The sequence below is a fragment of the Cupressus sempervirens genome, chromosome 10 (assembly GCF_028749045.1).
Source record: "Cupressus sempervirens isolate cs-2001-9-10 chromosome 10, ASM2874904v1, whole genome shotgun sequence".
Taxonomy (NCBI): Eukaryota; Viridiplantae; Streptophyta; class Pinopsida; order Cupressales; family Cupressaceae; genus Cupressus; species Cupressus sempervirens.
This window is the reverse complement of record NC_143127.1, coordinates 500,317,899-500,345,276: the sequence shown is the minus strand read 5'-3', so window position 1 is coordinate 500,345,276 and position 27,378 is coordinate 500,317,899. Positions and strand designations below refer to the sequence as shown.

The following is a 27,378-nucleotide window of genomic DNA, read 5'->3' as shown; positions in this document are numbered from 1 at the left end:
CTTATGGATGTCTCTTACTACGTAAGAATATAGTAAAACAATATATGTATGAGCTGTAATAATATTTGTACAATCTTATCTTCCTTAGAATCTTTGTGACTCTTGAATAAATATTAATATTAACAATATGATATTTTGATTTCTCATAAATAGTGTTGTTGTATCTGATATTCCTTAATGCATCTTTAGAGGCTTTTTTAGTTGTTCTTTGATATTCCTTACAATTATTTGGCAACTAACAATATGAGTTTGTGATCTTTTCTTAAATATCTAAGCCATTTTGAGTCATCAAATCCACAAGAAACAATGTAAATACTTGTCTTGTGAGTATAAGGAGAGTGATAATATGAAAAAGAATAATGACATGTCTAGGTTTTAAATACTTAGCTGTAAATTTTTCAACAAGATTACCATTTCCAAGGATGTATAGTGATTTAGGAGAAGAGTAATATGGGAACCCTTGAATGTGTCAACTCTAATATTTGCCAGCTAATGTGACCCTACTAATCTATGGAAACGATTAAAGAATGTTTTAAAAATAATGACAATGCTGAAGATAAATTATAACTATGTGACTGGCATTGATAGAAAATGATTTGAACAATCAAAAGCTTTCATTATCAAAGATGCACAAACACATACCCGATTTAAAGTTTACCATGACGACCTTGGTGAGCCTCTTTTGCTTTTCTCCGAGATAAGGTGGGAGTGAGTGGCTTGTCTCTTTCTTTACTCTACAATGAAAAAATGGAATCATATTATATTTTTTTAATAAATTAAAATGAAGCATAAATAAACTAATTTTTTTCAACCAAAATAAAAATCATAAAGTAGTCTTTAAATGTTTGTATTAATCTAAAGTAGTGAATCAAACACACCGATAAGGAAAAAAAATCCATCACCAAAGATTCAAGGCATAAGGGAGACCTAACACCTACGAATGTTAAGTATCCAAAGAGACTGATATTTATTCTTTGAATTTCTTTATGATTTTAAAGCTAAAATTTGACTATATAATCAATGGTCTAGTGATAGGGGAAAAACCTCAAATCTTATGAAGGAGAAATACTTCAATTTTAGGAGGGAATTCACAGACTTAATCTGTAACCATGTTCAGGAAGACAGCCAAAGGAATTATGATTGATTGTTTAGTAAACATTGATGCAGTTATTTTCTACTCCTCAATCTCTCTAACATCCTTGTGATAAGAGAAGGACCACCAAATGTGGTCTAAAATGTTGCAATAAGAAGGCACAATCAACTTCAAAAGAAGACAAGAACACACTTCCATCGTACCTTTTTCTTTTGCAAATGTTACCTTTGAAGGGAAGCCATGATTGCCATTTTGAGTTTGCACTTGATAGGCAATGAAGATGGCATGTGGTTAGAAGAGTTTGTAAAAACAAAAAACTTATGGGGAGAACTAATAATAAATAAATAAAATATTTGGAAGCTAATAAGTTTTAAATTTTTTAATGATTAATTTACTATTTTTAACTTTTTATTTAAATTTATAATTATTTTAGAGATCTAAGTATAGATAAATACAATGGCACTACTTTGTCAAAATGAAAAACTATTCTTTAGTTTTATTCAATTAGAAATAATAATTTCTATATTTATAATTTTTTATGTTATTTAAATAGTATAGAGTAATTTGTCTAATGTATTATTTTATTATTATTATTTATTTAATTTTGAACATTTTTCTATATTTAAATTTATATTTTCATTTTAATGTTTTTATATTAATTAAATAATGAAGAGTAATTTGTTTGTTTTTATCACACTACTGTTATCATTAATTTTTTTTTAATTTAATTTTTTATTTTTAATATTTTTAAATAATTATATGTTAATTAAGAAGTAACTTGTTATTCTTGTGTCTATTTTTTTTTACAATATTATAGATAATTTATAGGTTAATTTTTAAAATTAAGATTTTGATTGGGCTAACCATTTTTAAAAAATCATGAATATATATATATATAATGTTTAAATCTTTTTTTTTTCTTTTTTTCTTTTTTTGCATTTATAAAGTTCACTCTTTGTTACATATTTATATCTTATATTATTGTTTTTTTTTAATCTAATTATTTAGATGTTTTGTATTTTTAAACTGGGTCTCTATTTTATATTTATATGTAAATTAAAATAGTGTGAGAGTACTATTGTTATCATTCTTTTTTAATTTTATCAATTTAATCATTTTATTTAGTATTTTAATCTATTTTTTTATCTTTTAATTTTTTTATTTAATATTTTTATCTTTGAATTATTTTATTTAATATTTTTATCTTTTTATTTAATTTTAAAGTGCAGTTTTTATTTTATATTTATATATTAATTAAATAGAACTAGAGTAATGTGTACATTGCACTATTGATATCTTTCTATTTTCGTTTCTTAATTTAGATTTTCTATTTTGTGTGTGTCTATTTTTAATCTTAATTTTTAAGGGTAAGCTTCACGGCTTCGTTTAAATACCTCTGTTTACTTCAATTTGTTTGTGTATGCTTTAATTATAATATAATTTTATCTGTTTCAGGGTTGTATTTTGTATGCAATGGAAGAATCTGGTGACGAATTCATGAATGGCGATCCTGCAAAGTTTGACAATGTTGAGCAGTGCCTGGCCGTCCTCTGTGCCGCTTCTGAATCGACGGATGGTGACGATGTGGTGAAGAAATGCACGCAATATTTGCAAGAAGCCTGTTGGAGCGTTGGCCAAGGAGCCCAAATTCTAGATGCGCTCTCTTCGTTGGGACTGAGAGTTTCAGCAGAATTGGCCGAGAAGCTTGAGAATGTGATGTACGAGGAAAGGATGATGAAACGAATGGTCCCTCTGGTCAAAGACAAGAATGGCGGTAGAAGAAGCAGGGAAAACGCGGAGAGATACATAACGAGCGTCTTGAAAGGGGGAAAAGGGAAAGATGCAGTGGAGATATGCAAGCAGCTGCTTTTCCATGAATTCAAAACATCATCCAATGTCGTCGCTTCTCGGGGAATATTCGACAGATCATCCGAGTTTCTGTCTTGCGGTCTGGTGGGATCGAAAGCCGTTCCAAATGAAGAGGAGGGCAGACGTAGTGATATAATATTTGAGGAAAAGGAAGTGATGAATGTGATGCTTTCTGTGATGAAAGATAAGCATGCCACCACAGCATGCCGGAATGTGGCGAAGGTATGCATAACGGAGATGTTGGAAGAGAGAAATAGATGTGAAAGTGCTCATGCACTGAAACAGATCTTGAACGAGTTTACATCTTCTGTCCGTTGTCGTAATATCTCAGCTCTAAGGTTCATGAGTTTTTGGTTTTAAGAGGCGGGTATTGCGATCACAAAGAGGTTAAGAGAGCTGCATTGTCAATACATTTTGTGAAGATCTAAAATTTATCAAGTATCTAAGTAAGCAGTACCGGTTCGTAAAATGTATAGGATTTGCTAATGATGTCTGCCGACAATGTTTTTGGAGGCCCTATGACTGTAATAGTTTCAAGACAAATTTTGGTTACCAATCCTGACAAATTTTGTCATTATTTTTCATGTAAGCTTATGTGTAGGCTTGAGTGGCTCCAATAAAATTTCAGACAATTATTTGCTATTATGTTTAGTATTTTTTAATTGCTTTAAAATATATGTGTGTTTTTAGTATTCTTTAACTATTCTAAATGTCATGTATGAAAAGTTTTCTCTGTTTAGTAATCTTTTAATTATTTATATTTATGCATGCATAATTAACTATGTTGTTGCCTATTTTTCTATTTAAATGACCAATTTTGATTTCATTAAAAAAATTCTACCAAAACACAGTCAAAGAGATAAGTTCTTCCACAAAATTAACAAAATCATATTATAATTAGAATATGAATCATGCAATGTTTCTCTATGAAACAATGAAGCTATTGAAATAAGAGCTATGCTAGAGCAAGAGTCCCTACCTATTGTGAAAAGGGACAAGGTGAAAAATTATCACAATGTTTTTTAAAAGATGAAAAGATGGAGTATTATTGTAACCCACTGATTTTATGAGGTCAATGTATATATAGTTTTAAACTCATTCAAAAATATCAAAAGAAAATGTTACAAAATTTTGAAAAATAATTTTTTATTGATATTTCTATTAAGAAATATTAATAGTAAATATCTTAGAGGAAATCAAGAGTCTCCCAAAATCAAATGTTGTTGGAATTCCATGACTACAAGATATACACAAAAAGGATTGGATCTCCATGATTCCAAGATATACCCAAAAAGCTTCCAGAGAAATGCAATTGGCAGGTGTCAACTCTAAAAGTGATGCTCTAGTTTGGCTCTTGTGCCAAAATGACAATAAAAAATTGTCTTACCATTTACACTTCTTCTGAAATTGATTTATTATTCTTTGTTACCAAGTTCTATATTATGATATTTTAAAAAATTATAAATTATATTGAAAAAAAATGCTTCCAAATATATCAGTTTTGATGATTATGACTTGAAATTTTTAAACAACAGAGACATTATAATTAATAAAATCAATTTGTCAAACTGATGAACCACTTAATCAAATTGATATCTACAATGTTCTATTTATACTTTGAATGTGTTGTTTTACATACTCAATACCTGTTTGGTTGCTGGAATAAGAATATAAAATTTAGAATACGTTTTGTATTTTCCATTTGATTCCTCAATTAGAATATGTTATCCCTCATTATATTTTGGTGGATTAATTATACAAAGGATGTGAAGTCATATGAGCATAGAAGGAATTAGAGGAATCATATAACCATAAAAAAAATGAGAGAGGAGAATTTGAGTGGAATACTTGAGAATATTTTGAGATCATCATATTTGTGTAACATTTAAGAGAACAACCCTCTAATCAGTTTAAACTGGGAAAGATTTGATAAGATTTGAATCACATTTTTTAACTTGTATTCTGTTCAACGTTCCCTTACATTACTTTTTATGAATATTTGATAGGAATCAAGTCATCTTTTTTAACTTGTGTCATTAATCTAAAGATTCCTTTACAATTTGTTCAAATTAATAATTTAATGTATTAACTTACATAATTTGTAGGTTAATGTGTTTAAAATTGAATATTTAATAGGAGTCAAGTGTCAACTCATACTTTTTTAATCCTAATTCGGGAGCTTCTATGTCCACTCCATACCATTAATAAGACGAGCTTTTATTTGTTCTAGTGGTGCACTAAACACTGGTCATTGGTAGGGTTAAGTATGCAGCGGGAAGCCCATTGGACAGAAGGGGACATACAAAGAAATCAGGCTTAAGTCACTTTACAAAAAAAGAAAAATGAATTAGTTGCGGACAGTTTAGTGTTAGGGCACTGAGCACTATTAAACAACCTTCAGTAAAGCACAAAAGCACAAAAGTTACAAAAGCTCATAGTTGAGTTCATTCCATAAATATCCATGGCCGCAGCCACCACCTTAGGCAATAATAGTATCATACAATGAATTCATGCATCATGTGGATAAGAAATAAGCAAACCAGAACTGAAATAAACAAAGCATCGCAAGTTAAATTGGTGAGCCTTTGAACAATCAAGAAGTGTTAGCAAGGGACAGATAAAGAACAATAGAACAGAGAAGCTATTTTGAATAGACTCAAGAAAATAACAATCCTCTTGGCTACAAACCATAAAATCTCAAGTTTGAAAATGTGAAGTGAAATCAAGAAGGATTGTTTATGGGTATTTATTCTTGGTAAGTGTTGAGACAAATGCAGACACTGATCTCACAGCCAATTTCACTTCCTCCTTTGGTATTTCCAGATTTAATCTCTCCAAAAACCTCACTATCTCATCTGTACTAACTCTTCCATCACCATCTTCATCCAATGCTCTAAACATACTTGCAAAACATTCAACCTCCTCTTCTCCATATTCCTTATAAACCTTAGCTGAACTGGATTCTCTTGACTTGGAAAATGGACTGGTACTAATACCACTTTCTTCTCTCAATATTTGCTTACTCCCTGCAATGGGATGATTGGGCTTTTCATCATCAGCAATGTCATGATATTTTCTAGCATTGTCATTATCACATAAACTCTCAATAAAAACTGCTTCACTATTGGTGTTTTTCTTAGGACTGAAGAGACAACTGTAATACCAATTATCCTCAATGACAGAGTCATTAACATGCAATATTGAAGACATTTTTGATATATGCTTCTCCTATTTTGGAAACTTGAGAACTATCAACTACTCTAGACCTTGGTAGTCCTCTATCAGTCTCTCTGCTACTAAATAATATTTCAATGGAAAGAATCTATTGTGTACCGAATGTTTAAGTGGCTAAGAATAGCCTAAGGAAGGTGGGAGGAAGCTGCTTGAAGCTAATGATAGAAGCTCATTTTGTACTTTGTTCAATTATTATCTACAAGATTGCAATGCCCACTATCATTAATATGAAAAAGGCGTGTCCATCCATTGGCCAGTGCCTTCAACAAAAACAGACTAACTTTGCCAGCATTCCGAATAATAGACAAAGGAAGCTTCCTAGTATTGATACAGTCATAACTTACACGGCAGGAACGTCCACGTGGAAGATGAGGGTAGGTGCATACGTTATTAAAACATCTCCAACTTCCGTATGGAAATAACAATTGCTTCGTGACACGGACGTTTGTAATGACTCAGCATGGACGCTGAGATTCATTACATTTTTTAATTTTTCTTTGTGAGTTTTCATTTATAACCTTCACTTTTATTTGAAAGGTATGGTGTGCCACATTGACTGGATGATAATAATTTGTTTGAAAATTAATTAGCTTATATATATATATAATAAGTCGAGAGATTTCTCAAAGCCCTTATTCATAATTTCATAATTTTCTGATTTTCATCATCGCATAAGTGTGAGGTCACGATTTTAATTATATTTAGTCTATTTCTATTTTATTTTTCTGACATGTAAATGAATGTCAATTTTTTTTCAAAATGCAAAATATTTAGCTATATATTTTATAAAGGAAAAGATCACAAATGTCGTTCTCCTTGACATGTAGCTATATATTGTTTTGTATAAAATCTAAACAAAAAGATTTCAAATCTGTTAAATTTAGGCCTGAATTATTTAGACATGAATAATTTAGGCGTAGTGTCATATTGGTCGGAATTTTAAATAACTTGAGATAATGTAGGTGAATGTCACACCACAGTGATCATATTATATTATTTTTAGTTATAATAAAATAATTTTTAGTATTTGCTTTGAAATCAAATTTTATGTTTTTCTTTCTTTTTTGAGATATAGTTATATGTTTTAATGTGGCTATATCTTATAGTTATAATAATCAATGATTTTGAAAGATATTTTGAAAAGATAGTACAAATTCGAAGTCATTGAATTCATTATTTAAATAGAGTTTGAGTGAAAGGAATAGTTTCATATGGAAAGTGGAGTTAGTTAGTTAGAAATTTGCTTTTGATTGTGCAATTAAAAGAATAGAGATTGAAGTTGTGAAAATAATTTTATAGGTTAAATGAGTCAAAGAGTTAGATTTGTTGATGTATGACAAAATTTGATTATGAATAATGATTGTATTAGTAAGTTAAAAAATAAAGATTGAATTAATGATCAAATCATATAAATTAGTTAATTAGATAGGTTGCATGTACACAAACATAAGAATAAGTACTAAACATAGAGTTAATTACAAGAAATACTATGTGTATAGGCTCAAATATACACATGAATACATAATTATAACTATATCATAAATAATTTATTAACTAAATTTAAAAATGAAATTGATGATGCTACTATTGATTTTTTTTTCCTTAATGTATTGATAAATTTAAATAGTCATTCAAGGTTTTTAAAATTATATCTTTTAAGAAATGATATATATAAACACTTTTAAGAAATAATTATGAGAATTCTCTTTTGTTTTGCAGCTGGTAAGGGGTTTGGCCCTTTGCAACAAGAAAGAAATGGAGATGACCAACAAGGGTTAGCAAAATAACACAAGGTCATGATAGACCAATTACAATGTAGGTGCCAAAAAGTGCACATAAGATAAACAAAGGATAATAGAGCCATCTTATACATGACCAAAAAAATAATCCAAACATTTCCATTTTTGGACCTTGAACAACCTTGAGGAGAGAAAAATTCCCCGATGGTGAAAGAAAAAATCTCCAAAGAGATCTACCTCCCAGCTACACATCCCCTTTCTACCTCCATAGAAAAGAGGCCCATCTCAATAGGAATAGTGAAGAGGTACACGAAAAGGAAGAGCCAAAAAAAGAAAACCCCCTTCCTAACTATCTGAGCACTAGACTCAACCACAAAGTTGGGAGAAGCCCCAAAATTGTCTGCCCTAATTACCCAAAAACACCAATCCAAGACGAGCCCTTGAAAACTAGCATCAATCATTTGGCATCTAGGAAAAGAAAAATAACTCTTATGTGTAAGCATAAGGGAGATGCCACTCAACATGAAAGTCAAATACAATCCTTTCAACCACTCCTACACTCTCGTAAGGAGAGTCATCACCTTCCAACAACACATTAGAGAAGCTTGGAAAATGCCACAATACCTCTCATCCCAACAGTAGCATCCCCAGGGAGTTGCTTCCAAATCCAACTAGAGTAGTTCACATCAACAACAAAAGGAAACAAACCTTTTGCTAGCTTCTGTTTACTCTCCCCCAAATAGGGTAACAACCATTCAAAGAAACAAATGCTTGCCAAATAATATGGTGTTGAGTGAACCCCCCAAGAGTAGAGCCAAACCACACATCTTCACCAACCAACATTAGGAAACCAAAACCAAAGATCACAATATTTTGTCTAGGGACAAAACTCGGACAAACAAACACCATCCCCCCAACCACAACCATGTAGAGAGTACCCCAAGCCAACCTTAAGACCTGGTAAAAAATCTAGGTAGAGACCCCATCACAGTCCCAAAGTGCAATATTTGTCATCCACCACCAAAGCCCAAAAAAATTTACCTCAAAAACTAAGGGAGTAAACCCTTTTGCAAGTGAAATATTACCCACAGCAAAACAAAATTTGTGGGTAGAGATCTAGGTGAAAACCCCAAAGCATCTGTGGGCTTTTTCCCAACCCTATTCCAATAACCACATATGAGTGCAAAAGGGGAAAAAAAAAACAAGTGCTAAAATCCTGGGAGAATCCTCTCACCAAAATACACCATGTAACTATTATAGTCTAGTAAAATCCCCAGCCAAGACTTGAGCCTAGTTGTGTCAGAAGAAACATAAACCACATAAAGAGGAGATTGAGAGCCATAAATACAGCTCCCCACTCAAACTTTGTAATTCATTCACCACAAACACATCCAATGGGTTTTTGGAAACTGGACACAAGAAGTAGAAGAGCCCACATTGTCAGACCCATAACCTTTGAAAATATCAAGAAGCCAACAAGGACTAGAAGCTCCCACACCATCATCAAAATTAGATGAAGCCTTGGGGGAAAACCCCTCTGAGTGCAAGACCTAGCACAAGAAAGACATCCCCATGAAGTGGGTTTGAACCAATCCTTCCCCATTATGAGCACACATCCAAAGAGAAGGGGAACCCACAACAAAGGGCACACAGCTAGAAAAATCTACTCAAATAGGGAACCAAACATTTTGACAAGGAAGAAAGTGGCCCAAGTAAGTCAAAGGAATAATTACCCTCCCATAGTAAGCCCTAGAGGCCCAAGGAACTTCACAAACACATATCCCAACAGAAAACTTTGAATGCATCAAAGAAGGGGACAAACAAATCACTCGTTGTAAACTCCTTCCCAAATCCTACTGGATCACCCTCCTCTTCAACATCTTCCTCTCCAAAACAATCATAATTTGAAAATGTACCCCCACTCCTCTTCCCTTTTGTTTGTTTATGGGTATGTGAAAGATAAAGATGGGCCAAAAAGTGGCAATATGAAAACAAATAACTTTTCATATGAATTTGATGAAATAAAAAGGGTTTATTAAGGAAATTATCATCTTTCCATCAATATAATTGTTGTCAAATTATGACTTCATTAAGTAATTATTACTTATTTTCTAATGAAGTTACTAACAAAGTGTTGATTTACGTACATATTGAAAAAAAGTTATACCTTTTAAATGGTATAACCTTCTCAAAATGTGAAAGATGTGCCACATTCTATGATTTACCTACTATGAGGAAAGCAAAAACAAATCCTAATTTTGTATAGTTTTGAATGAGTTAAGGTGGTCAGACGCAAGAGTTTTTTTATTCCAAATAATGTTGTAGAAAATTCAAAATTAATTATTTCCTTGGAATAAAATTACAAAAAAATATGCATCACATTTGGGTACGAGTCTACTTCTTATATCTAGAATCTTTAAAAAAAAATTATCATTTGATTTTGATTAAGGTGGTCAAACATACACCTACTTCTTTGGTTTTTCTTTAAAAAAAATTGTACTTTTGCATTGAAATCCCAAATTTTGACCAATTAAGTTATTGTTATTTTATCAAAAAAAGGGCTAATATTTTAGAAACTAAATTCGATTTACTAAAAATTATATTCTTAAACATTTTTTATATAAGATTCTTAACTAGTTTAAGATTTCACATCAAGTTGACTAACATTGATGTCCTAATTTTTAATTGGCACTTAAGACCATAGTTTGACCCACCATGATCCTGCACATGTCCATATGATCTATGAATTGAAAAATCAATTATTTTTTGTTTGATAAGAAAAATAATTCGATTGACTTGTACAAAATTCTATCAAAGATCATATCCTTGTCAATTAACAAGAATGTGACAAGTGGAAGACAAGACATGATGAAAGATGATTGTGATTTAGAAATGATTTTCTCTCTATTTAGAAGTCTATGAAACCTAGTTGCATTACTTAATGACTAATTATGATAATGTGAATTTTTAAAACCATATAGTTTTGATTAAGTAAAAACAGGTTTTAAAGGACCCAAAACCTTTTACATAGGAGCAAGATAACAAAAGTTGAAAACCCCAGAGGAACTGTGCATCAACACCAAAGTGCAAAACTAGCTAAACAAGTAGCCAAAAATAACCAGTAGGAAAAGATAACAAAAAGACACAAAACCAGCTACAGGGTCTTCAGTAAATCCGTTGCCTAGTCTGCAAGGATATTCATGTTTTTTGTAGAGGCCTTCAAGTCATCCATTTCTTTGGCTTTGACACCCTCTGTCTTTTTTGAGTTGGCCCTAGTGCGCTTGCTAGGTCCCTGGTCATTTTTCACTTTCTTGGAGCCTTGACCTTTTCCTTGTTCAAATTTATTCAGTAGAGTATTAATGTTGTCTACCACAGTCTTCAAAATAGAACAATATTGATCAACTAGTTTCTTAACTGTCTTCTCCATATTAACCACTCTGTTATCCAGACCATCCAAATTTTTTTGGAAATCTTTAATCAACTAATCCAAAGCTCTGTTCTTGGCTTCCAGGGGTGGAATATGTTTCATAAGATATGTTTCAGTGTTACCAATCACCTCATAAAGTTTATCAATATATTCTCTCAGAGTTCTCTCCCCTTTAGTAGTTTTGTTGAGCTAGTCAAATTCTCTCAAAATGTCCTACATTTGCTACTGCAAACTACCAATGTCCTTCTTCATAAGCCTCGGGTTACCAAAGATCCCTTTCAAAAAACCCTGGTCTTCATTGACCTTGTTATGAGTAAGGTCATCCTCATCCCCGCCAACATTGTCTCTTTCATAATCAATCTCCTCAAGCCCTTTACCATCCACCTTCCCTTGAAAAAACACATTTTTCCCTTTTGCTCCATCCTCTTAATCAAACGTTCATTATCAAAAGGTATGCTTGAAACCCTGTCCATATTCTTCCCCTTTTTTTAGAAACCCTACCAACAATGCCACTTTTCCCATTCCCCTCTTCCAACTCCTCTTCAAAATTTGTATCCATCAGAATCAGCCTCCTTAATCTTCTTTTTCTTCCCAAATAAGCTTCTAGGCACAAGCTTTTTCTCTTCTTAATCTCAATCTCAGCAACCTCATCCTCTGTATCCTCATCAACGCCCTCATCCTATTCACTCCCCTTAGTCTCACATTCTAGATTTTTCTTACTATAATGGGGTCTATCCACTTTTTTTTATTTGAGGAGGTTCATAACCAACACCATTAAACCCTCATGACAAGCATGGTCACCCTCAAGATCATTCTGAATAGCTAATATCATATTACCCAATGACTATCTGAGGTAGAAGGGAAGATTAATCCTAACCCTATGCCTAAAATGGTTTACCAGCATAAAATGGTACCCAAATACCTTATTAAAGTGGACATCCAAAGTTAAGTATTCAATAACAATGAACATGACAAACCTGCAGGGGCAAGATATAGAGCCAGGGCTAAAACAGGAACTACCAATTTTAACCAACTTATTCTAATCTTTTTCTATTTCTGCAAGATCTTCCACTGCTCAATCTGAAAGCTTGTCTTTGTAAAAATTGATTCCCTCTATGTCAAGGCTCGTAGCTTCCACAATGACATCCTCAGTAACCTCCATTCTCTAATTACCCACCAGAATGCTCCCATCCTTCTAGGTTTTAATGAATTGATGGATAATAGAAGGGTTGCTACCTTTAAGCTTCTCCATAAAACCCGTAAACTTCCCCTATTCCAAAAATTCCCAAATCTCCGTCTTCTTTTTCCAATCCTTATAGCTAGCTAGTTTGACCCTCTTTCTCCTTCCTCCCATCTTCTTCAATCTGTTGTGGATCTCACAATCTCATTATACACATTCAAAAAGAAAATCTCGATGTCAATATCAAAGCAAAGGAAATTGATAAATAAACATGCCCCCAATCCATGTGGCAATGAGTGAAAAGTCCCTACCAATCTAATCATAATCCACCACACCCTAAATCTTCCCAAATCATAAGAAATCCTTATTTCCTTATTCATCATTAATAACAGTTTTTTACCTACTTCTCACCTTATCATACTCAATGAAAGATAATCCCTCAAAAGGAATATTATCATCTTGATTCCAAATCAATTTTTCATCACTTTTGCAAGCCATGTTCGCAACCTAATCAACAACATGGTTAGTTTCTCTATATAGTTATGAGTGATAACAAAAGTCTCAAATGAATTAACTAAACAAATGGCCTTACAAATAAAATTATAAATTTTCCAAGAAGGGTTGTCAATTTTATTAAGACAATTCATAATATTGTGGGAGTCCCCCTCTAGCCAAATCTTGTCCAAATTCATACTCTTGGCATAGCTAAGACCATAGAGATCAGCACTAGCTTCCACCACATGATTCGTTTGTTCCCCACTAGGGATGGCCATCACACCCAAACTGTCCCCCTTCATATTTATGATGATGACACCACAACCCACCGAACCCTGGGTTTCTCTTTGAAGCCCATCAAAATTAATCTTACACCAGCTCTGAGGAGGGCAATCCCACCTAGCCAAATTCCTAAGGTTATTTCCATTTTGAGAAACACTTAACCCTTCCAAGTTCTATTTTTGAACCACTTTTTCTTCTCATTCAGTCTGAGGTTGATGCCCTTTCCCAATAGTCCTAATATTCTCTATCACTATATGCTTAATCTTATACAACAACTAGACAGAATTAGTCTCCTTACCCCTAAACACCCTATCATTTATTTCCTTCCACACACCCCAGCAAAGAAAAGGAAGGATGAAATCCAATAGCTTCATAATCAATGTATTACAAGTGGGAGACTTCCATCCTTTAAAGAACTTTTGAATAGTAAGGGGGGAGACCCAAACCAAATCCAACAAATTGCATATTCTTTCCCATAACCTTCTAGTATAAGAATAGTGAATAGTAAGATGATTAGTTCTGACTCTTCTGGTTCCTTACAAAGATAGCACCTATTGACATAATTTAGACCTTTCTTCATCAAATTATCAGTGGTTATAATTTTATCTTGCAAAAAAATCCAAAAATATATATTAACTTTAGGGGTCATTCCTTTATACCAAGCTTTAGCCCAGCAAAGTGCCTAATATTCCTCAAAAGCATTGGCATACAAAGAAGAAACAAAAAACAACCCATTGGAGTTATATTTCCATATTAAAGTGTCCTCCTCTTGAACTAAAAAGAAAACATTAAGGATTTTGTTGAGATCATTAAGATTGTTATCCACTCTATTGAGGTTAACCCATTTTTCCTCTTCCCAATAATCAGCAACAAAGATTCCAAATAGGTTCTTGCATTGATCTATAAATCCATTCCACTCTGATCAGAACTAAGGATATGATCAAGAATCCAAATATCATCCCAAAAATAAATAGTCCAACCATTTCTAGCCTTCCATTTGACCCCTTTATTTATAATTTTCTTATTTTTCTGAACATGTTTCCAAATTACAGAGCCCCCTTGGGAAACCTCATTACTAAGGAAGAGGTTAAACTCATTATTCTCCCTATTATATTTATCATTCCAAATGTCTCCCCATTCTCCCTCTTCTTGATACCATCGCCAAACAAGCTTAGCAAGAAGAGAATCATCAATAGATATCACCCTTCTAAGACCAAGACCTCCTTTGTTGATAGGCATGCAAACTTTATCCCAAGCAATTAAAGTCATTATTTTCTTCTTTTCCATACCCATCCATAAGAATTTTTTCTGAATTTTCTCAATCACCAAAGAAAACTTCCTAGGAATCTTAAAAACACTCAAAGCATACAAGGGAAAATTTTGTAACATGGATTTAAAAACAATAACCTTACCAACCTGGCTAAAGAGGGATCCTTTCCAACCAGCTAATTTTGAGTGGATTTTGTCAAAAAGTCTCAGTAGGGTCAAGACTGAGGGGTAAGCCAAGATATGATCCTGGAAGGGTACCAATCTCACAACCAATGATTCTTTTAATTTTATTTGGTCTATTCTCATTAATATTGATAAAATAAATCACTCTTGTTCTAGTTTATTATCTGACCAGAAGCCTACCCATAATCCTCAAGAGCTTTCTTAATGTTTCTTGCATTTCTCATAGAAGCTTCTCCCATAAAAATCAAGACATCCAAAAATTGTTGATGAGAGAAAGTAAGATTCTTCTAGGTCTGACAAATTCCCCCAAAGTAACCATTTTTTCCACATATCTACCTAAACATTCAACCATAAGAATGAAAAGGATAGGAGATAGCGGATCTCCTTGCACAAAGGAAAAAGGGTTGATAACTTTGCTGAGAATTTACATGCATAAAGCCATGTTAATCTAGAAATGGACGCCATTTTTCCTCAAGAGATGGAAAACACAACTTTGTGTAAGATTTTCTGATAATTTTATATGGAAAATATCACCGAGAAAAATGAAGTTGTCCAATAGAAGAAAAGAAAAAAAAATTCAGAAAATTCAATTTAATGGTTAAGTTTGTGAAGACTATAGAATAGCATCAATTTTGAAATCTAAATTAATAATATAAGAGAGGTGAAAACTATAGTTTGGGACTAATAATATAGTACTTAATTAGTACTAAAATTCTTGAAACTTGTAGATAAGAAAAACCATTTAGGCAATCAAATCTAGAATCTTTCAAGAGGTTGAAAACTAAAATCTCTAACCAAAATTTCATCATTTTATTGGCATAAAATAATATAATCTTCCATAAAATATGTTGAATTTGTGTAAAAGACATTATCAATACAATAGTTTTTTATAGTGTCAAAAAAATTCATAAGCCCATGGTTGAGATTCTAATCAGTTTAGCAAGTAAAAACAACAAAAATATCTTTGTATTGATCTTTTAATTTCTTAAAGTACTAGCAGTGTTTGGTGGCAAGACCATTGAAAGTAAAATCCCTATTTTTACATGCATGAATGACACTTATCTTTGAAATGTGATAAAACCTTAGCCATACTATAATAGAGGAGAAAAAACAAAAATCTATAAGGGTGGAACCTAACTCCATTTTGTCCTCACAATCAAAGCCAATCACAAAATGAAAAAACAAATTTGATATATATCTCACCTAAATAATTTGCAAGCTTAACTCTCTCAACTTAGATACTGGGTATAGATATTAAGAAAATTAAACTCTAATTAGTGATTATGAATCCTCCCCTGTACTTCAGGCTCTACAAGACCTAGATGGGTGGGTTTGTACCTCAACCTGAATCTGTTGGTTGGAGGCTTTTTACAATAGATATGGGAATTTATATTAAACCTTCTTATGATATTTCTTCAATGTGGAAAGTTATCTCTTGAGTTAAATTTAATTTTAATGTAAACCGAGTTATTGGTTTGATTCCTTGGATTTGCAAATTACCTTAAGTAGATTGAATGTATTGTGATAGTTCCTTGCTATAACTACTTTGAAAATTACACTAAATCAATCAATCTCAAAAAATATAAGATGAGTGCCTTTGTCCTATTAAGAATGGTTAAATTATGTATGAAATGATTCTATGTATAACTTTATGAGATAGTTTTATTCTTGTTCTTTAACAAGACTATCAACTAAATGGGTTATGTATGTTTCAACAATTTGAATTATTGTCACAATTAGTCTTATTGATTATAACTTTTTCTTAGAAAAGGACAGACAAGACATAACTAATTTGATAACCAGGCTTAATTTTGATGATCAAACTATAACTAAAATAAATTACTTTGCCACATCAGCACATTTAAGCATCCACTTGAACAAGATAGATATCATAAATAGCTAATTAATTAACATAAATTACACACCTTGGGGAATAAAAAATGCTACTAATATTATATTGAAAGTAGATATGGTCTTTTTCCAATTGATTACAAATTCTAAACGTATGATCTTTAGTTATGCATCCTCGATTCACCAGTTCTAAAAGAAAATATTGCATTAAAATTGTTATACATAGGACACTAAGATGATCTCCTATTTATTAAGGATGTTTCAAATCTTGTGAAAGGGTATACCCCTTCAGCAAGAGTCACAACTACTACCTAACTAACAACTAATAACTAATCAACCAAACCAATTACAAAAAGAAGACTTGGCAATAAGAAAACTCTATAAAAGACATTTAAAAACAAGTATTAATCCACAATTAGCATGTCACACTTCATATCATATGATCCAAGTTCTAGATATGGAATGGGAGGTCTTCCTCAAAGGTGGAAAGCATGTATGTTCTCATTCCAAGATTTTTTGCTTTGACAATTCATGGACATTCACCTAATGATAAAGGATTATATTGGTGCAAGGGTACCTAAAGAATGTAACAAGGACTCAAGCCAATTGGGATCCAAGTAGAATAGGATTATTGTAATAAGGAAACATTGATTGTGTGGACTAGTTATGTAATGGGTTTGTGTTGTTGAAAGTCGAATTTGACACTAGAATGTACTTTACGACCAAGTAAGGAAAATTGCACATATATGGTCAACTGGGCTCAGACCAATGCAATTATCCTTTGATCATGTTTATTATTTTATTTCATGATGTATGTATTCATTTCAAGGTGTTGGTGGTCCTAGGGTAGATAGGAAATTGTAAACTTTAAAAGTTGTCAATTTGTCATAATGTTGTCAATGACAACATTTTGCAAACAATTGTCAAGATGAGCATTTTGGTTGCTAATGGACAACTACTTTCAAATTTTAGTTGGAAAATGTTGGGATATGGTTCAAATATCTTTATAATGGCTCGAATATGGTTGGTGAAGGATTTGGAAAGTTTGGAAGTAGTAACAAAGGGGATTTTTTAGTAATTTCTATGTATCAGACCGCATGTGTTTGGATTGGTAAGTGTAATATATCTATGGATCTTGTTAGAGAATTTAATTTCCTTTCTAATACATTTATTTTGAGGATTTGAAGTGATAAGGGAAATATCTAAGAATAATTTTTATACCTCTAGTATGAAACCCTCTCTTACTAGGGTTTGGTAACAAAATATGAAAATTGGCCATGCAACTAGGGTTCAAAAATCTTGAAACCTAGGGGTTTAAAAGTTCCAATGGTGTATTATAGTATCATAAAATCCATTTTGTTTCCACTCCTAATGGCTACTTATGTCAGCAAGCCCTAGTGCCTAACAACTCTATGTGACATGCTAGATTTGTATGAATAGAGTGGAATAAATGACATGATTAAAGGAAAGAAGGGACTTGAACACTTTTTATAGGTTCATTAAGATTTATTTTAAGTGCTTGGATTGATAAATTGATTATTTTTCACAATGAAGGAAATGAAAACCCAAAACTATTAGCAGTGTAGACAATTATACCTCTTAAGCCTAATAGGTACCTTAAAGGAGCAACCTTAAGTAAAATGCATGATCCTATCATGAAACTTATAAGTTTGGTAGGTGGTCCAAATGGGTGCTCAAATATGTGATTTATTTGGAGGGGTTGTGAGTTGTGTAAAGGTAGTGATCAAAATGTTGAATATGGGACCTAACTGGGGCTCATAGACCTAATAGGCTATTGGGGTGAAATCTAGTGTTTTGGGAACATCTGACCTTTGAAACCAACTTATTTTGGGTTCTTTTGACTTGGGGAAGAAAATCCTAAGAGTTAGAGTGGTGGTCAAGAGTTGGAGTGGGAAAAGCCTTGACATGCTTACAACTTTATACCTTGAAACCTAGGGTAAAGTTGGTTTATGGAGTGGATATGTTGGATCCAAGATGCAAAAAAATTGGTGTTGAAATTATGACATGTGGAACAAGGTGAAAAGCAGGATAGTGTATATCTAGGCCCTTGCTCGTAACCCTTAAATAGTAGATAGGCTTAAGGGCCTATTGTAAGGTGAAAGACCATTAAAGATACTTACCTCCTAATCATACATGCACTAAATGTTGAGTATTATATACACTATCTATTGAGTACAAATTAAAAAAGGGTATAATTTTTTTATTTCTTTTTTTGAGAAATGATGCTACTAGGTTCAATTTCAAGATATCTAAGTTAAGATTCATTTGTTTCCCTCACTTCTTACACCTCGTGTATATGGAACCAAAACTTGGGAGCGTGCCATAAAATTTACCAAATTGAAACCAATTTGATGTTTTTATTTTTCATTATGCAAGCATTTTCATGTTGAATAAGTATCTCTTTAAGATAGGCATATGCACCAAGATGGTGTGCAAAAAAGCAGACACTATTAAAGAAAGAAAAAGCCAAAAGTACACATAAGGTGATTGTGGTATGTGTACTATTCATCAAATTTCAAAATGGGGCTCGACTCGTTAACAAGCCAAGAAAATAACATTAAAATTTTGAACTTAGTCATAATGTGATCATGTTATGCTTAATAAAATGGGATCATGTTATTAAGAACTAGAAGCATTTTTTCTAGTTCTACATAACCCCATTAAGTTATGGAGAATCGAAAGCAATGAGAGTGAGTTATATATAAAGAGGGGAGAGGGGTGATGAAGATGCAAGGAAGGAGTGAGAGATAAAGTGGGATAGGGAGGAGGGAGAGAGAGAGAGAGGGGGGGGGGGGGGGGGGGGTGATAGAGTTCACATTACTTTATGGATAATTCTATAGTACCTAAAAAATGTGTTTTTGAGTGCATGTGTACTGAAGACCTTTTGTCACTACTTGAGATACTAGTAGATGGTAAGTATCCATCATCATCATCATCATCATCATTTGGCATAGGCTCGCATGCATATCTTACTTCTTTCCATTGTTGTTTTCCCGTTCCTATCTCTTGAGGTCCTTATTTGTAACTTATGTCATCGATCCAAGAAACTCTTCCCACTCTTTTCCATTAATCAAGTGGGCTTTGTCTCTTAATCCTGAGTATTTTGGTAATAGTTTCATTCTTAACATTTTTCTCTTGATCGCTACAATATTTTTTGATCAACTAAACATTTTGTAATTAGTTGATATGCAATCATAGTTTTCTCTTGGCCAATCCTTTAAACTCGTGATTGAGCATGTAGATGCACAAATGGGTTGAAATCTAGATTTGGTGAAAGAATATTATTAAATATATCAAGTATTCCCTAAGGGTTGTAAGACCCCTTAAGGAACATTAATGGTTGTAATGTGTCCCAAGAGGTCATAAGGGGTTAGCTAATGTCCCTTTCAAGAAGTTCTAGGACCCGTTATGGCCCATTTAGACACATTATAGACATCAAGTGTGTCATAAGGGGTCTTACAAACCCTTAGGGAACACTTGATGGATCTAATAATATTCTCTCACCAAATCTAGATTTCAGCCTTTTTGTGGTTATGAATAATTTGGTTATGAATTTTGTTAAGAAGAAAAATGAAAGCGATAAAGAACAAAATTGGCTACGGAGAATCTACTTGTAAATTTTGTTAAGAAGGAAATTATTAACAAACTACTCAAGATTAAGAGACAAAGCCCACCTGGTTAATGGGAAAGAGTGGGAAGATTTTCTTGTACCCACAACAAAGGTTATAGATAAGAACTTGAAGAGTTAGGAAGGGGAAAGTGGCAAAGGAAAAAAGTAAGATATGCATGTTGGGTTATGTGCAATGATGATTATGATGATGAATACTCACCATCTACTAGTAGTTCAACTAGTGAAGGAAGGGATTTAGTGCACATGTACTCAGTATTTGTTTAAGGGATATTATGGGATCTTAAGGGGTCTTAAGGGGTTCTAATGTCCCTTTCGACACACTAGGACCCCTCATGACCCCTTTTAATACATTAGAGCCAACAAGTCTTTGGAACGCTTATATTCGTTAAAGGAGATACACCCATTGAATCTACAATAATCTTAGATATCTCACCTCAAATGATGTCACCGATTCTGAAGCTTTCTCCCAACTAGACCTCCTTGTCCTTTTATAGTACCTTCATGAAAATAAAAATATGAAGTTCAGTGATAAGCTCTATAAATACCTTGAAAAAGTAGGTGCACTAAAACACAACTTAACATGATCTTATAAAAAGATATAGAAGGGATGACAACATATAAATAATTCCAGTTGTCAAAAACTATATCAAACCCATCTTCATTCAAAAATGTTATTTTTATCTTGACGTGATACCTAGGTCCATCTCTACCAATCTGTTCTTCTTCTTTCTCTTGCCACTCTAAAGAATTTTGTGAATTAGGATTCACTGGTTGTACAAAAGCTTCATAAGAAATCCAAAAGAAATATTTATTTCATGAAAACAACAGTATTTATGAAAAATTGGCACTAATTACAAAACTACATATCCCATTAACATGTAGAGTCATAACTAAATAGTTATACAAACATTTGTTAGAAAGGAAACAATATCATGTATACAAGTGACAAAACTATTGTAACAAATGAAATTAAGTGTACCACATAGGATAATGATGGTTGTATTTTCATGCCCTCTAAATTTGTGGTGGTGGCATATTGATAGACTTCAATGATTCCTAAGATTATTGAGATTGGAAGGACCTAGTTAACATTCACCTTGGTTGCACTTTACACATAATATCCATGTGAGCCTATGTCAGATGATGATGATGATTACTCGCCATCTACTAGTAGCTAAAGTAGTGACAAAAGGTCTTCAGTGCACATGTACTTAGAAACAACATTTTAAGGGATCTTAAGGGGTCCTAATGTTTCTTTCAACACCTAGGACCCCTCGTGACCCCTTTCAACACATTAGACTCAACAATTCTTTGGAAGAACTGATATTTGTCAATGGAGGAGATACACCCATTGGATCTGCAATAACTTTATATATAGAGATGATGATGGTTGCAACAAATAAAATTAAGTGTGCCACATAGGATAATGATGGTTGCATTTGCATGCCCTCTAAATCCAGAGGTGGTGGCATATTGACAGACTCCAATGATTCCAAAGATTGTTGAGACTGGAAAGACCTAGTTAACATTCACCTTGGTTGCACTTAATACATAATATCCATGTGAACGTATGTCAAATAATGATGATGAATACTCACCATCTACTAGTAGCTCAAGTAGTGATAGAAGGGCTTCAGTGCACATGTACTTAGAAACAACATTTTAAGGGATTTTAAAGGATCTTAAGAAATCTTAAGGGGTCCTAATGTTTCTTTCGATGCCTAGAACCCCTCATGACCCCTTTCAACACATTAGACCCAACAATTCTTTAGAAGCACTGATATTTGTCAATGGAGGAGATACACCCATTGGATCTGAAATAACTTTATATCTAGAGATAATGATGGTTGCAACAAATGAAATAAGTGTATCAAATAGGATAATGATGGTTGCATTTTCATGCCCTCCAAATTTTGTGGTGGTGGCATATTGACAAACTCTGATGATTCCTAAGATTGTTGAGACTGGAAAGACCTAGTTAACATTGACCTTGGTTGCACTTAACACATAATATCCATGTGAGCCTATGTTAGATGATGATGATGAATACTCGCCATCTACTAGTAGCTCAAGTAGTGACAAAAGGTCTTCAATGCACATGTACTTAGAAACAATATTTTAAGGGATATTATAGGATCTTAAGGGATTTTAAGGGGTCCTAATGTTTCTTTCGACACCTAAGACCCCTCATGACCCCTTTCAACACATTAGACCCAACAGGTTTTTGGAAGCATTGATATTTGTCAATGGAGGAGATACACCCATTGGATCTGCAATAACTTTATCTCTAGAGAGAGGAATGATAGAGGTAAGGAGAGAGAGAGAGAGAGAGAGTGGGGGAGGGACTTATGATGAAGATGATACTTGCAACTACTAGACTATCATGGAAATTTTTTGATGAAGATGGCACCTGTAACTATTAGACTGTCATGAAAAAGTTGTGATGAAGATGGCACCTCCAACTACTATTTTTTCATAGAAAACTCATGATGAATATGGAACCTGCAACTGCTAGATTGTGATGGAAAAATTGTGACGAAGATCACACTTCTAACTACTAGATTGTCATGGAAAACTTGTGATGAATATGGAATCTCCAATTGCTAGAGTGTCATGGAGAACTTGTAAGGAAGATGACACCTCCAATTAGTAGACTATCATAGAAAACTCATAATAAAGATAGCACCTCCAACTACTAGATTGTCATGGAAAACTTGTGATGAAGATGGCACCTTCAACTACTAGACTATGATAGAAATTTTATCTTTCTTGTTTCAAATTGGAGAGAGAGAGAGAGAGAGAGAGAGAGAGAGAGAGAGAGAGAGAGAGAGAGATTGGGGCACCTCCACAGTTATATCCATACATTCATCAGAGTGCTTATCAACATGTTTCATTGTTTCAAGATCTACACTAAATTGGTTGTCGATATCAAGCATCAATTATTCTTTCATCTTGACAAGAGCTCCAATAATTTTTTTGGACATTCGAGATGAATATTGTTGTAGGTTTCCTTGTTTGTCATGCTAATGCACCCTTGGCTCAATTTCAAACCCTTATTCCTCCTATTCTTGACATACACACAAAAACCCATCATTGAATTTTTCTACGTAATAAAAATCAAAGAGAAAGTTGACTAAAATGAATTGACATACCTCAGAGCTTTCATAGGGAGTCTCTGTCATTTCTTCAGAAGATGATTTATCTTCTAGTTCAACCACAAGAACCTCTCTCATATATCCTAACCTTACATTGTAATGTTGCATCACAATTAGGTCTCCCCTATAAGGGTCACCATTTGGATGTTCACAACAAACTAAATGGTTCCAAGATCCATAGTTTGAGTTTTAGAAGCTAAACTTTCCTTAATAGAATTGGCATTTGAATCTTTGTATAAAACCTGTGGTGCATCATCCCTCCACCATACTCTTTCTCTAGTGGGATTTGGGCAATCTTTGGTAATATACATGTTTTCCTTACAATGTTTTTTCTTATCACTCTCACAATATTCTAAACCAGGCAATGAAGTGATTGAAAAATGTGATGGTTCTAATGTGTCCCATGCATGGCTCATTCAAAGCATGAAACTCGGGATTTAGATTTTCTTTATAGTGCCCTAGTTGATCCAATCATTTATTTGATGAAATCAATCCATTTTTTAGTAGTTGCTTCATTCGTTGAGCCTAATTAGGCTTATTAGGCCTCTGAAAAATTGACTTTATGTTTACATAGACATAACGTGATCGTGTTATTGCTAGTATAGTCATACTAGACATAATGTGATCGCATTATGTTAGTACGATAGTTTAGTCATATGATGGATAACGTGATCGGGTTTTGTTAACAAAAAAATATGATCGCATTTAAGCTTGGCAATAAGCCTATTAAACTACACAAAGGCTTAGATTCATGTTTACCCTTTATTTTTTGTTGCTTTAATTATTTTTCATCTTCTAAGATCAATTCTTATCTTTGACTTCATCAAGTTTGGAAATGGTGAAGTGGGTATCTCTAAAATTACCACCACAATTTCACACATTTTCTTACCTTTCTAATCGTATAATTTTTTTGAATTTTTTGACAAGATTAGCATTATGAAGCTATTCTTTCTATATCAGTGTCTTGACAGTCCTCTCAGAAAGATGTCTACCATTTTTTAATAGCTTTTAATCTACGTAACCAAATGGAAAATAAATTACATATTATTGTTCTACACTTGATTCTATACACTTTTTTTAAAAAAGTGTTTGATTTTAGATTATTTTGATGCAAGTTATGCCCAGTGCATGAAGAGGTGCCAGAATTTTAGTAAGGAGTCACTTCAATAAATCATAGAAATAAAAAATACTCGTCAGTTATAAAAAAATACAGAACTTCTAAATCTCACTCTTACCTAGCATCTTACGAAAGGGTTGTCCCATTTACTATGAGATCCAAGGGAGATTCTACTATTTGTTCAAAGAGTGTTGGTCTCTTCCCTCATTCTTCAGATATATTGACCAGCACTGTCTTGCACTCTATCTTCAGGAGACCATGTAGCTTCGCAAGCACACTATCTCTAGTCTTTCTTGACATCGACCCCTATGCAACTCATCACCTCTTTCTTTAGTCCTACAACTTTTTCCCAAGGATAGAAGCAACCTCTCCGCACTATCTCGGTTCACACCAGATCTGTGAGACCCTGCAAAGATTACACTCAAAAACATCCCTCTCGTAGACCTTAGAGGCGACCTTCCAAAGTACCTAATTGCCCTAATGTCCATCTTTCCATTCTGGACTACTTCTCGCCTATGAGGAGTTCTTAGCTGTTGTTATTTCTTTTTCTTGGTTCTTTTGTTTGTTTTGCTTTCACGTTCTTTCTGTGGACACCATTTGGTGCTCCCTTTGCTAGTGTTTACCCTTTGTACTATTTCCAGTCCCTTAGACTGTCCTTGGTATCTTGTTGGACATTAATAAATTTATCTTATCTTATCTTATGAGCGCACAGAAATAATTGTATTATGTTTCTCGACAAAAAATAATGCATGTGGGGTTTGACCCTCTTAACCTTATCCACTATTTAAAAACTTTAGTACTTGTGAAACTAGATTCAGAGTACTATAATTTTTGTGTTTTACACATTTTCTCATTTTGAATGCATGACCCTCAAATGGGTCTTCCAAGATCAAGTTTACATGATTTTATAAAAAGAATGTCCACTTATACCCCTTTTTGCACAGCATCTCGGTGCACATATCCAGACATCATTTTTTTTATTGTGGTATTGCCCCAAACATCATTATAGTGGTTTTTTTTATAATACTTGTGATAAATTAGATTAGACGAATTATTAATATTTCAATTGATTTCTTCAAAATCCATGTCAAACACTCAAATCCTTGACACCACAAGCAAAAATTAAAGTTTAACATTGAATGGCACCACAAAGGCCTCTACTACACTAGACCTTATAAGTATTGGATAGACTTCTTCATAATTTTTAAATTGACTAACAAAATCTCTTTACTAAAGATATTTTGTTTTTAAACTCTGTTACATCCCAAAATTTAACTTAATTTGAAATATAGCCATTTAGGTTCACATGAATTTAGTTGGTAGTTTAATTTTTTATAATCAAGCGAAATGGTAAGATAGTTAGTCATTATGATTTCAAGTGAAGATGACATGTTCGTTGATCATCAATCACGAATCCATGAAATTAAGAAGATGGTTAACAGTTTTGATTATTTAAAATGATAATATAATTTAACGATGGAGAATTTCCTTGTAGGAAGCATGTCAGTGGGGTGGAAGCATTGTCAAAAAGAATTAGGCAGAAGTGTCACCATCACGGGGCAAATGGGTAGAGGATCTAGCGACTTGAAACAGGATACATCTGTGGAACTGCATGAGTTATTTAAATAATTATTTATTTAAAATTGAGTTAAAATATAAAATATATCTCAAAATATTTTAATTTTATCTTTCATCATATTATTTTGATAATAATTTATATTCGTGCATTTAAATATAAAAGTGATTTAACAACATTATAAATTTAATAATTTAAATAAGTGATTATAATAATGTTCAAACTATAATAATGTTTGGAATTATAATATTCGAACTATAATTTCTTACTTTTAACTGATTAACATTTGGCATGATTAATCAATTAATATTTTGGCAATTCGAATTGTTTTACAATTTTTTTCAACCTTTTTATTTTATCTTTTAATTTGAATTTTTTGATGTATTTGAATGGTCATCTTGGGAATTCGACTGGTTTTCTTTATAACCGAAGGAATTTGTAGAGCCTAAGATGACCATTTAATAAGGAACTCATTGATCATTTTTTATATAACTTTCTTTTTCTTCTATGTGCAATCTCATAACTCTTCTTGGTATTGCTTTACATTCTTATACTCGTGTCTGGGTTTGGACGACTGTTATGTGAATTGGGGTTGCCGTTAGTCATTTTTGTGGTAGCATTTAGGTCTGTATTTTTCTATTGGGGTCCTTAAAGGCAGCTTCTTCACACAAAGAAAGGGTTGTGAGCTGTAAACAAGGCCCTATGTCTCATGGAATATGGCATGCGATCAAGATTTTGGGGCCAGCATGAAAGACAATTTACCTGTGATTTGTTCTTAGAGGTTTGTGAGGGGCTTCCCAAAGGTAGTTTTAAGTTCTTAACAATATGGAATTGCCACTTGTGTTAGACTATAACTTAAGCTTATTTGTTATTAAATTTGGGCTTTTTCTTTATTTGAGATAAATTCTAAGTAGTGAACTTTTATATGTATTAAATCCTTTGAATAGAATTATTTGAGAATAATTGTGCAGTCTTCACATGAATTGTACAGAAATAGTTATGATACATAAACCCAAAATACTGATACTATTGAACCATGTTGTGGTTTTGTAATGGTATGCCAGTTGTGTGCCATGTTGTATTCATGAAAACCAAATACTGATGCCAACTATTTATAGATTGAATTGGAGTAGGTATTCATATAGTTTTCTATATCATAGAGTATGATTTCATGTCACTAAATGTTCTCTAACCATAAGATTGTATCAACCATGGATATGAAAGAAAGAAAATTATAATGATAACCATGAATTAAT

General features: G+C 32.9%; 1 protein-coding gene across 1 annotated transcript; it reads right to left on the bottom strand.

Annotated features, from left to right (window-relative positions):
* Nucleotides 1-5,508: 5,508 nt before the first annotated feature.
* On the bottom strand, nt 5,509-6,292 carry LOC149534854 (uncharacterized). The gene has a single exon (XM_089805552.1). The coding sequence runs from the start codon at nt 6,170-6,172 to the stop codon at nt 5,699-5,701; it is 474 nt and encodes a 157-aa protein (XP_089661678.1). The 5' UTR covers nt 6,173-6,292; the 3' UTR covers nt 5,509-5,698.
* Between the last annotated feature and the right edge of the window lie 21,086 nt (nt 6,293-27,378).

Excerpts from the sequence above, each read along its gene's own strand:
- LOC149534854 (XM_089805552.1), bottom strand. The coding sequence starts at position 6,172 with ATGTCTTCAATATTGCATGTTAATGACTCTGTCATTGAGGATAATTGG.